General features: G+C 41.1%; 1 protein-coding gene across 2 annotated transcripts in view; it reads left to right on the top strand.

Annotated features, from left to right (window-relative positions):
* itgbl1 (integrin, beta-like 1) overlaps positions 1-13426 on the top strand; it is a 53943-nt gene that overhangs the window by 12805 nt on the left and 27712 nt on the right. For both annotated transcript variants that reach the window (XR_003985166.1, XM_030427763.1), the window contains exons 3-7: positions 1853-1999; positions 3941-4063; positions 5411-5551; positions 8818-8958; positions 10372-10518. Coding sequence is in view for 1 of the 2 variants with exons in the window: in XM_030427763.1 (XP_030283623.1) it covers positions 1853-1999; positions 3941-4063; positions 5411-5551; positions 8818-8958; positions 10372-10518 (699 nt within the window). In the remaining variant the exon portion in view is untranslated. The remainder of the gene's footprint in view (positions 1-1852; positions 2000-3940; positions 4064-5410; positions 5552-8817; positions 8959-10371; positions 10519-13426) is intronic.

Here is a 13426-nt window from a genome sequence, read left to right as displayed (position 1 = left end):
GTCAGAGTGATTACCAAGTGGAGATTAATGTGGGCTAGTGGGTGGTAGCGACTTTGTAATATTCTGCTGAATTAAATTGCAGAGACCTTAATCTAATTCTGGTTTTTCAGCGATTGTGCGGTAGTTCCCCGCCCGCAAACAAAATGATGAATCTGAGAAGAAATGTCCACACATATAATCTTATTCTGATTATCTCCACGAGTCTGTGTTGAGTGTGTAAAATCAAATAACAACCACAGAGCAATAACATACTGTGGTAGCAAATGCACAGTGGCTGTGGTTCAAGAATCACAAAGTACTTTAGAAACAGCTTTGGTTGTGACGTGTGTGACTGTGTTAGAGCAGGCAGCACATAAGAGAATGCCCACTGCTTTAAAAGATCATGGCTGACTTATATGTGTCCACGTTGAAATAAGATGGAATTTTGAACAATGTTCTATTGTTTTTAAATTGGTGGTGGAAAAAGATTCAAATTATTTGACAGCCAGCAGAAAGCACATTCTATTTCTATTTCTATTTCTATTCTCTGCCCCTCCATTTTCACAGTTTGTGTGTCAGCAATTCGACCCAGTATCACAGCAGTTTGTGAAATACTTCCAAAAATTAATGTGACAAAATGTTTTGTGAAAAGTTTCAAATGGAGACTTAGTGTCCATGTGCATGAATCCTAGGGAGCAGATTTCATCAATATTGCATTATCTGATTGTTGTTAACACAAAACCAGAATCATCCTTTCCTAACCTAAACCAAAGTGAATCAAATATCAGAAATAAGAATTTGTTGCCCAAGCATCTAAATCCGTCCTGTCACCCTTCTTCTTCCCTTTCATCTCCCTTGTTTTTGCAGTGTTGTCAAGGCATAAACCTTACCCCAGACTGGATTCGTAATGGAATCTTTCATTCAGTCATAGAAACATGGTGCAGGCACAAAAGAGTTGTGCTGAGAGTCAGAAAAGCAATTTAACATTTTTACCCATGCACACATGAAATTGTGCAACAATTGTTCACCTTAAATGAACAATTACATTCAACCTTGAAATTTCTCTCTAACCAGTTTATTTTCCTCAAGATTGTATTGTACCTGCACTGTCGCTTCCTTTCTAAGTGCACTTTCCACATTCTTCCTTCCCTTGAACCTGTCCCCAAGCGTCCCCTGAGACGTATCGATAATGAGCAGAGACAGGGGACTTGCCTGTTTTTAATGACTGATGGATAGCCCTTGAAAAGGACACCACATTTACATGATGAACGAGTCAGGAGAATGATTGAGTGTGACATACAAGGCCCCGTGCTGCTCAATGCAATGGGAGCAACATTTATAATAACTTGTCAACAGCCCTCCATTTGCATCACATGATCCCTCCTGTTTTTCATAATGCTCACTACGGCCATCAGAATGATGAGAAATAGTGTTCCAGGCTGCCTGCGTGGGTCCTCTGAGCACTGCAATGCTCCTACTGAGTGATGGATGGGGAAATTAATATATCATCCTGAAATTTTTGAAACAAAAAGGGGTTGTACTGCAAATGAGACTGAAAAGATATAAAAGACAAATTGTACTCCTTGCCTGGTTGCTTAGACGAGCCTTTATGCATCTCCGGAGAAATGTATGATATTTAACATCTACTAAAACAAAGACAACTGGGAGTACAACGGGTTCCTTATAATAATTAGGAGTCAAGGGAGACAAATGAATTTCAAAACGCTAATTCACGCACTCTTCTGGTAGAGCAATGCCATCAAGTCGGTTTTAAGATAACACCGTGTTCTTGTGTTTATAGAGTGATTTGCAGCGCCGGCACTGGGCATGCTTTTCACCATCGATAAACAGCGTGTGGTGTGTTTCCCCTCAGACCGCGGCTTCTGTGACTGTGGGACGTGTGAGTGTGACGAAGGCTGGTCAGGAGATGCCTGCCAGTTCCAGGAGGAGTGTAACCTCCCCAACAAGAAGAGCAAAGAGCTGTGCAAAAACCCACAGGGGGTGGTGTGCTCCAACCGAGGTACTGTGATCACACACACACACACACACACACACACACATGCACACATGCACATGTATACACAGAATCAGTCTTAAAGAGTGCACTTAGAATTTAATCTACCAGTACTGCATATTCACAGACACATACTGACACATTTACCACAAAAAAATTATATGAAATTACACTTTTAATATTTTGCTTTAGTACCACTTTCCAACAGCTGAGATATTCAGTAAAGTTGTAACTAATGGCTCTCCCAAAAACGCTTTGAAAGCCAGTAATAAGCCATCTATAAAGAAAAGTCATATGTTGCTAGGTTGGGAAACCTACTGCACAGCTCTGATTTCTTATCATTGGATACTGTAGCTTATATGCTCCAATGAGATTGTCCTTCTCAATGGCTTCTACCAATCAAATATATGGACAAAGTCAAGCTAACAGGCGGTGACTCCACTGGTTTCCAAAATTAATCTGATTGGATGTAAGCTTATGAGAAAATGGCCTTACTTCTCACTTGATTTGCTCAGTAAACAGTTTAACAATACTTTTATGGTATCTATCAAGTCTTCATCACTACAGCATGATTTAGTAAATGATGCTCCCATTTAGAGTAAAATAGATAATAAAACAGGTTATGAAATTGGGCGTGGCTACCTTATGATTGACAAGTCGCTATCACAGCGGGTCCCCAGGATCTTAGTCACATCCAGTCAGGTAGCATTGCCTGTCCTCTGCAATTCTACCCTCTTGTCCAAAAGTAGGATTGATGGTGGCTGTGATGCACAACTCGAGTCTTTAAAATGGTAGTCCGCAAACTAAGTGGCAAAGTCACGGTGGATTTACACTTGTATTAACCATAATAAAGCCATTGGTTACAACTTGATAAGCCCTTTCAGTTCAGTTCTTACAGTTGAGGCAGATACTTGTGCTCTATCAGTGTAAACCATCTCTTTTCGCTAACGCAGGTACATTAAATAAATCCATGCATGAATCAGCATCATTGGGAAGAGTGACCTCTTGAGTTAACAATACTATAAGTAAGTATTGATAATTAAATGTCATCGTAAATCTCATAAGCCAGAGCTCATGTGATGCACAAAGTCCAGGTTTGTGTGTTTATGTCTGTGGACACTTGGTTGATCATTGGTACAATGAAGACACACACTGTGAGCAGATGTCTGGGATGACAACCCCTCACCTACCGAGGCCCAACCCCACCACTGGTCCCCAGCTAAATGAAGGATGAACACAAATGTGGGTGTCCGCTCACACACACACACACACACACACACACACACACACACACACACACACACACACACATACACACACACACACACAAATATAACCCAACCACCTTCAGACACCAGTCTAGCTTTGTTGTCACATGATGATGGCGCCTCCAATGCACATCTGCTAACCAGCTGGGCTCTTGGTCTCAAAGTTCACTGCATCAAAACGTACATCCATGCGTCCTTCCACCCATGACTGACCACATACTGCAAACATATACACACAAACAAACTTGACCCTTTTTCAGCAAAACTCAAAGTGACAGTTCACCCCAGAATCAAAAACACAGTTGCTGAGTTTTTACAGATACTGGCTGTAGAGATGTCTGTCTTCCCTGGACAATTTTGGCGCTCAGAGCACCAAAAGATATCTTTGACAACCTCAGCAGCAGTGAAAGAAAATAGTTCCGACATGATACTGCACACAACAGGGTCTGTAGATTGTTTTGATTTCTGGAAAAAGACATTGCTGGTGAGTTTTTTCAAATGTATTTCCAGAGTGCCATCTAGTAGCATTATATTCTAGAGAAGGAAGACATCTCTACTGCCTATTATCTCCAAAACTCAGAGACTTAAACCAGAACAATCTAGATGAATAAATAGCACTACAAAAAAAGTATTTTTTGATTTTGTGATGAACTGTCCCTAAAGCTGTTATCTTCAATAGGCACCTGCCACTGTGGTAGCTGCATGTGTAACAATGAGGACGACAGGGGTCTGGTGACTGGACGTTTCTGTGAGTGTGACGACAGCGAGTGTCTGGACGAGGACACCGGAGAAGTGTGCGGAGGTATGCCCTACAGACCCCGTCCCACCCCTTCACTCTTCACCCAAAGCAGAACAGACACCTTAGTTTAACAGATGGTGAAACTCTGTCTCAGTTGACTTATTTATTGTTATCAGCTGTCATACAAACTTTCCCCTTTGAAGCAAAACTGAAAGTTTATTTTTGTTTTATTAAAAAGTTTTATTAAAGCTCACATAATGCCAATTTCTACAAATTATTGCTTTTAAAAGTTCGTTCGTTTTCTTCCGCTTTATCCATGCGGGTCGCGGGTGATGTTACTGCTTTTATACCACCTTTTTCAAGGTGGAGCGGGGATACTGGGGCCAAATCCAGTGGCTCTATGGATGAGACGCCAGCTCATCGCAGGGCCCTTACTGATGGCAGTGGCTGCCACGAAGGTGCCAACTGCACATCAGGAGCAGTGTTGGGGTTCAGCATCTTGCTCAAGGATGCTTCGGCTTGTAGCTCAGTCCCGCCCAGGGGAGCCAGGGATTTGAACCAGTGAGCTTCCGGTCACTAGTCCTCAGCTCTACCCACTGAGCCACAGCCGCCCCATTTTAAAAGTAAAAAAAAAACAAAAAAAAAACAATCTTTTGAGGGAATCCAAAATGTCATGTCATCTTGTTAGCTACCAAGCTCGCCAGCGCAGCTAGGAATTGGCTGGGCTTTTTTTAGAGCTAGTTTTCCTTGTCTCTCATGTATCACAGAGGTATTCTTCAGTTTTTAAAAAAGATAACGATAAAAAAAAATGATGTTTTTGTCCATTTCCAAGGTTCCACCTGAAACTAAAATCTTTGCTTTTTTTTTTAACAAATTTTTTGTATTTATTTTTTTATACAGACTGTCATTTTTTTGTTCTGCCCTTACTGGTACAACAGCAAACAATCTGTAGATGAGCATGATGCTCTTTTTGAAGTACATTTTCTAACTAAACATAAGAAAACACATCAGCCCCATGTGTGCATGAAGGTTAATTGGGAGTTAAATGTAATTTGAGCTGTTCTCAGCCAACTGGATTTAACAGTGTTATACTCACCCCTGTGTTCTGCAGCTTGATTCTGTGCCTGTTTGTCAGGGTTAATTAGCCATTCACAAGTTCATTTTGAAAAACAAATTCTAACATTACCACTTAAAAGCACTCACGACAAATGTCAAATGTTGAATCTTAGTACATTGTGTTTTTGAAAAGGGCATCTTTTCTGATTTTGTTTGGCACAAATAGAACATCATCACCATCTGCAGTAATTATACGATCCTCTTTGAATCCTAAAACCTGAGAATGTAAATGAGTAACAAGGTGAAATCTGTTTAACGCTGAGGTGAACTCATCACTCTCGGATCTGCTTCCAGGCCATGGCCAGTGTTACTGTGGAAACTGTTACTGTGCTGCTGGTTGGCATGGAGACAGATGTGAATTCCTGTGTGACATCAGCCCGTGGGAAAGCAAGAGGAGATGCACATCTCCAGATGGCAAAATCTGCAGCAACAGAGGTCTGTTTACAGGCTTCAACACCAGCATACAACACACAACCAGAGTAGTCTGGGATCCCATCTTGTATGGTTATTTCATGATTGTTGATTCAATTATAATGTCAATTTTGAATGTGATATCATCATTAATGGAAATTTAAATAAGAAAATAGATGCATAATATTCACACAACACCTTACAGCTTGACCGTACAGCTACACAACTCATTAGAATCCATCCCAATGGTGACGATTCTAATTGAATTATGCTGCTCAGAAACAGGAAACAAACATTCAGGTTCATTTCCTGTCTGTTATCTGGAGTCATTAGAGGAGGAAAACGCGCTGTCCTGGAAGAACTGATGGAAATGAAGGGAAAGGATATTCAATCTAGATGTAAATACATTAGATCCCAGTATATCTGACCAGTTCAGTGTGGTCCACTTCTGCGATCTACCAGAGATGAGGGGTCATCTTTGACATCAACCTGTCTAAGTAAGAAGATGAAAAGCGATGAAGACAGTGGAAAAAGTATGGATAAAAATGCAGAGACTGGCTCAAGAAATCATCACACAAATTCCACTGAAAATCATCTGAGTTTGGTGGACAGGCAGTCAGAGAAAGAGCTTCACTAACCTGACTCAAGTGATCCTGAGGGATTTCACTAAAGCTCCCCCTTAAATTAATTACAGTAGACTGGCTGAGGGCTGGCTAAGTGGTAGGACTAAATGGTAGGCTACATGGACGGAGCCCCCTATGATTTATGGTTAAGTGCACAGCTGACACAGCATGAACAACCATTCACAGTGTACATGGTGTGGTATTCCATTGTATTCTTCTTTAAAGGCCATGCAAAGACAATCCCGAGAGTAACAAGAGAGAGGGATATAGGAAATATGAATGCAATTAAAAATGAGTCCGCATCGGTTTGAAATGATTTATTGCTACTGGTTTTTATGTGAAAATCAACCATGACACATTATTTCTGATGGTTCATTAAGCTTGACAGTGTTTCCCAATTCTTTCAAAAGCAACTGTTATCAATTGAATTGTCTATGGATTCCTTTATTGATTGCTTTTTGATCCATGTGGGAGAGAAGATTATTAGCTTTGATATAGTTTCATTATTCTCTCTGTTGAGCAAAAGCTTAGCTAAGAAAAAGCATTACAGTATGTACAGGAAGTCTTAAAGGTTTGGAAAGTTGATGTTTGAAAGTTTGAAGAATTGATTAAACAAAACAACCTTTTGACATTTAGTTATGTCTATTCAAGGCAAAAACAAAATAAGTATGATAAGGCTGCTGGCAAGGGTGGGTCACCTCACAACTTTTGATTGTGATAGATCTAGAGGGCATGCAAAATCTGCTTTTTGGCCAAGTGTAGAGATCAGGGTATTGAATGCCCCGTTCCCAAACTATACATAACCTCATTGATTAGTTAATAATGCAACATGAGTTACAGCTAGGGACATGGCGGATGAGGAGCTCTTGCCAATGCAAGGTCTTAAGGTCCAGTGTGCAGGCTTTACTGGCACTGAGCAGTGTGGTTGGAGATTGAAACCAACTGAGCACCCCTCGTCTCACCCTCCACGCCGAAGGCCGCTAAAAACACAAAACATGAAAGGCGCTCTCTAGAGTGAGTGTTTGGTTTGTTCCATTCAGGGCTTCTGTAGAAACTTGGCGGTGCAGCATGGTGGACTCCATGGCAGGTGCCCACTCCCTCTGTATATGTGCAGTAAAAGGCTCATTCTAAGATAGCAAATCTAGACAGTTATACGTTTGAGGTGATTATGCATTAATGAGAAAGTTATGATGACTAAATCCTACTCACAGGAGCTTTAGGGAATAGGTCAGGTTAGGTAAGGGCACTAGCTTCAGATCATGTTTTGGATCAAAAGGGCAAAAGGAAAATTTCCGGTGCTATTTCCAGTCCGGCTATAAACAATAGCACATTTCAAAATTGAGAAAAAAAGATCGCAAATTAGATTGTTGATTGTGATTGTGATTTAAATCGATCGTTATTTTTCGGGGCAGATTGGCCTCAAGTAGCGCGCCAGCCAGACAATTTGATTCTTATCTCCCATCCCTATATGACATGCCACCATTTTGCTCCAAATTAATCCTCCTTTAAAGCATCGGAAGATAATTCCTGGTGATTATAGGAGATGGATCAACAACGATGATTACATAAAGGCGGCTTGATTTGATTTCATCATCCAGTACAGATGTAGAGATGTGAAGTGTTTTGTAGAAGACTGTAAAATGTCCTCCCTCTCTCTCTCCTGCTGCGCTCAATGCTAACCTTTATCTCCTGCTTTGCTCACGCCCTGATATGGATGAGTGAGCGATTTGACTGACAGTGCACAATGGATTACTCTCTTACTCTGTTCCAACAGGCTGCCGACCCCCTCCGTCTGTTAGGTTCAACTAGTCTCCACAGTTGGGCTAATAATAAACTAACTGGCGTGCTGTCAAAATGACAACAGCCACACAATGCTGAAGGCTAAACACGTGCATCTGTATGCGGTTTTTTGATCAAAACAGTCTGAGTCTGCGATAATATGGTTGCATGAGGCACACAGAGAGGAAATGTTCCCTTTTGTGTGACGATAGAGGTCAAAAACAGTCTCTAAATATACAGATCGTTAATGCATTCTCTAAAGCGGCTCTGGTTCCATTTTACAGACTGTATAAAGCCTTTATAGAACGTTTCTGAGCAGTAACTGGTACAGGTGCTGTAATCTGCTCCGGTGAAGCCAGGCTGTGACATTTGTGGCAGACATAAAAGTGCATGGCTCCATAAATCCGAGGCTCCAGGGTTATGAGGTGGTGAGGGAGACCGAACCAAGGGCCAAGGGCCAGACACGCGCCAGCCACAGCCCACGGACTTGCCAGCTGGCCTGGCTCCCCTGGGGTTCCCTGTGCTCTGTCACTGCTGATAAGAGAAAATGGGATTTCCACTAGCTGCTGCTGCTCAGTTGACGCCTGGGCTAAGATGTAAAGCAAACAAGAGAGAGAGAAAGAAACAGACAGATACGTAGATTAAAGAAGAAGAATGACACAGGAGGAGAACTTGTATTTATCCTGTTGGATATAGCCTCTGCTGACTAGAAAAGTATATCCTGCCACCCACCACCCACATCTGTGGGAGAAGATTGCCCCCCTGTTAATAATCTCACTCGTTTTTTCTCAGTTCTCATTGTTGATTTATTTGGACTGTACAGCTGAAAAAAACAACAACCTTACAGTGTGAATTTACAATATGTGTTTGTGTGATTGGGTTTGTCAGGGACCTGTGTGTGTGGAGAGTGTAACTGTTACGATGTAGATCCCTCTGGCGACTGGGGAGATATACATGGAGACACCTGCGAGTGCGATGAGAGGAACTGTCATGCAACCTACGACCGATACACGGATGACTTCTGCTCAGGTCAGCATGAGGTTTTAGGATCATAAAAATACTGTACATGTATGCAGATATGCAACATTTACAGAAACTTTCCCTTGAAAAAAATGTTAAATTAGTGGCTCAGTGTCTTGGATATATGCCTGTTTGCTTTCTTAAAAAGAGTTAGATGAGGAGATCAACAGCACTCTTATGTTTGTCTTTCTAATACTCACCTGCAGCCAGTAGCCAGTTAGCTTAGCTTAGCACAAAGACTGGAAACAGGAGGGAGGCAGCTAGACTAGCATGAATCTTTCAAAAGGTAACAACATTTGCTTAGAAAAGCAGAACTTTAATGGACTATGACTAGTAATTTATTTTAGTCTCTGATGGTTGGCCAAGAAATAGTTAAGCAAGTTTTCATTGATACTTTAGGGTTTTTACAGTTTAATCAAACGTATGTGTGTTAGTTGATTGGCTGTAGAGGAGCTGGTAGGTCTTTATACCTTTGAGCCCAGAAAGCTGTTTCCTCAGGGTCTTTATGTTAAGCTAAGTTAACTAGCGAATGGCTCATTGGTGTCCATTTAGCAACTGTGTGGATGAGAAACTGATATCGGTCAATTTTCCTCATCTAACTCTCTGTGAGGAAGTTAGCATGGCCACAGTTGCAAAATGCTAAAGTATTGCTTTAAAGTGAACTGACCTATGCAATATACAGCTACTGGTATATCATTTTGTTTACCCTTTAATATTGTTCACCATCCAGTTTCTTGCACTTAACACACCAACAACAGCTTCCCATCTGATTCTACTCTGTTGCAACTCTGCAGCTGTAAAAAAGAAACTTTCCATAAAACTTAACAATAAAATGTAGAGGGCTGGGAATGACCTTTCACTGTTTCTCCAAGAATTAATGAACAACATATGATGGATGGTACCATTGTGCCCACAACAACTAATTTATGTACCAGAAAATATTTTAGCAATCTAGCACATACGCAGTTAACAACCTTCATGTGTAGTTCACTGCAGCAGAGAATGCAGGCACAGTTCACTTCTTTTAACATTTTGAATCTCATCTTTCTCTATCAGTTTCTCTCTGTTTATCCTCCGGACCAGTTTTAATCAAAGATGGTCAACCAGGAGCTTAGAGGAAGATAATGTTTGTTTTTTGTTTTGTTCTTTAAATTCCTCTTCATCAGTCTTCACACACACACACACACACACACACACACACACACACATCCACACACACGCACACATGCACACACACACACACACACATTTGTACTTTTCTGCTTCATAACCTACTCAACTCCCCACACTGCCTGGTGTGTCCACATCACTCAGTGGTGTTTTTTCCCCCTCAGTGGGCTTAGTTGAATTTTCCTTGTACAAAGCCTCCACTTTGTTTCACCCCTGTGCTTCCTCCACCTCTTATCTTTTTCCTCTCGACAGGTCATGGCCAGTGTAATTGTGGCAGGTGTGACTGCAAGGAGGGATGGGCTGGGAAGAAGTGTGAGCATCCTCTGTCCTGCTCCTTGTCTCTGGAGAGCAGTGTGAAGAAGTGTCGCGGAACGTCCAATTTGCCCTGCTTCGGACGAGGTACCTGGTCTTCCCATCCGCTCCTGTTGCCATGGTTACTGCAGCAGGCCTGTACTCCTCCTCACCTCTTGGTGTAAAATAGGCCATTTCCAGTGTTTCACAGCTCTTAATCCATCCTTAAGAGGGCTGGAGACATAAATCTGATAGTGTCTTTAAACAAGCCGTAAGCTGAAAAGCAACTATGCATTGCATTCACTCTGTGGAACAATATCCTAAACATGGATGTTGTAATATTATGAAAGGTAGTGTCATCAAACAATAGAACAAAGACTACAACCCATCATGGTATCTGTTAAAGGACTACAAAACCCATAGTCAGCTGGGCAGGCATGACAACACTTGCTGCACAGCTGAACCATATAAGCTGATTGCAATAGTGAGGGAGCTGAAAATAAAGGGACAGGAGACAATAACCATGTTTCCATAAAATGGCAAGTGAATTCTAAGTGAACTTTTGAAAGTTTGCAAATAATAAAAAAAAATGATAATAATCTGGTGCGCTTCCAACTGTTTTGAGTGAACGAACTAGGCTATGGAAAGGGTCATTTTGTCAGAGGATGATGCGGTGTGGGCTACGTGTCTACAGAAGTAAACAGAGGCTAGAGGTAAACGAACCAGGAGACAAATGGAGAGAGGTCTTCAGGAATTACTTTCGATAGGGCAAGTTGGAATTGTTCTTGCATGTCAGCTAGCATTGGCCAAGTTCCGCACAGCAGAGAGTGGAAACAGCTGATCAGTCACGTTTGCTGAATGTTCGCTACGTCAGAGTGTATTTGTTTTTGTAAAATCTGTTTCCATCAAACATTTTGTTCATTAACGCTGAGTCGCAAAAGACTTTTTGTAAATTCTTTTTTTTTTCAAATGTTTCCGTTTGCATAAACTTTCTGGTGTGACATTCACAAATGCACCCAAAAATGCTTTATGGTTACATGGCTAATGATTGAGATGTACAGCAAGAAACAGGTCCTTAATCATGTTACCAACAAGACATCAAAACAGGTGTTTTTATTTAAATCCCTGTCTTGGATACTATGCAGGATTTGTTGGTTGCTCTTGGTAGACACTCCATTCAAAGTTAACCCCTCGTCCCAGCTCAGTGGTTCAGACAGAGAGAGACAGCACAGTGGTGGTTAAGCAGGCAAGAGCATGAATGAAAATAGAGAGTTGATTAGTGAGAACAAAGCAGTGAATTTGGTAAATAAAATATTATTTTCGTATTGTTTGACAGAGGTTACTTTCCAAACAAAACACACCCACACAAGCGCTGCAGATCCTTTGTAATTATGTGTGAATACAGCCCAAGTGTAGTGTCATCCTGTCTGCTGTTTGCCTCTCTGCCTGTGTGTATGTGTGTAACCCAGCCCTCAGTCAAACAGATACATAGACCTGCAGCTCTTCATACATAAAAGACCAAGAGCACAAGAGAGAGACGCAGACCGCGTTGTAACATGGTCAATACGTTTTAATACAATCCCAACCTCACACCTGGCATACCGTTATTGGCTGGGGGCTAACCATCCACTGCCATTTGGACCGAGAAACATCTCGAACACAACAAAATATTGAGAAAATAAGAAAATACAGGCATAGGGCGGGGTCATTTCTGCTGGGTCATAAATTATGATTGTGAGGGATTACTTTTGTATGAGACTATCCATTGTCTTTTTAAGAAAATCCTACATAGTATAGCTTTACATTGGCCTGATAGGAAAAGACTGAATTTAAGTAGTAAAACAATGCCTCACTGTCTTGATGCCATACACCCATGGCTCACAAGCCCCTAGAGAATAGCTCCCCACATTTCAAGACATAGCAATATACTCACATGCAGGTTGCACTACTGCTTGTCAATGTGTGTTAGGATTTTGTCCTGATATGTGCGCTTGTGCTCATATATATGTATTATATGTGAACATTTATATGCCTGAGTGAGATTAAGGGACACTGTTTGTCTGCAACAGTGTAAGCCACGGCTGGGAGAGCTCTCTCAATAGAACAAGCTGTGGGTCGATGTGTCGAGATTTATTACAGTGCACTGTATGCTTCATTAGTGGCCATTCTGGTCAGGGGAAGCTTGTTTTCTTGGAGCCTCCAAAATGTAAGGCCTAATACTAATATTAGATACGGATACTGAGGCAACACTGGAAACCCAATGCAAGGGTCCAAGTTGTGCTTCAGTTGTTGTCCCAGTCATGCACCCTTGAGGCTGTTGATTGATGACAGTAAGGTAAAATCGAGGGAATAGATAAACAAAAAATGTAAATAACAAGCTATTTGTATCGTAGACTATAAATGAAAATCTATTTACAATGAAGACATTTCTACTTTGGAAACTTGTTTCTGAATGTTGTGTCTAATTAGAACTAATTAGTATTGAATAAAGAGGCAAAAATAAAGTTCACGGGAAATTAACATTCTTAGGTATAATTTATCAAGAAGTTGATGCTTAAAAACTCAACTGATCATCAGGACTGTGTAGGTGTGGTTTTATCATATTAACAAAACATAAGCAAACAACCCCACTACTTTCATCAGATTCAGATTAAAATACTGCTCATCCCTGATTGGTGCACAAGCGTACGATATCACCTTATTCTGCTTACTTAAAGTAGTGAGCTCAGACAGACAGCATGGCACAGACAGAAATCTCTCACTTGAAATAACCAAAACTGTTCAAACTTTGGCAAAAATATGTCTTTTAACGCTATCGCTCAAAGTATTTTTAACAGCCTTTCGAATCTGTACCTGATGCACAAACCCTCAATTAAGATTAAACTGAACAGACGTACACAGCCCGAAAGCTTTCTAGCCAGTAAAGGGTGAAACAAATTACTCACCTTTCGCAAAGCTGCACTTATTAATCTTTACAGGCAGTGGACGTAAACACCCATGGCCATATCTGTGATAT

Source organism: Sparus aurata, chromosome 9 (assembly GCF_900880675.1).
Source record: "Sparus aurata chromosome 9, fSpaAur1.1, whole genome shotgun sequence".
In the NCBI taxonomy this organism is placed as follows: domain Eukaryota; kingdom Metazoa; phylum Chordata; class Actinopteri; order Spariformes; family Sparidae; genus Sparus; species Sparus aurata.
This window is presented reverse-complemented; position numbering and strand designations above follow the sequence as displayed.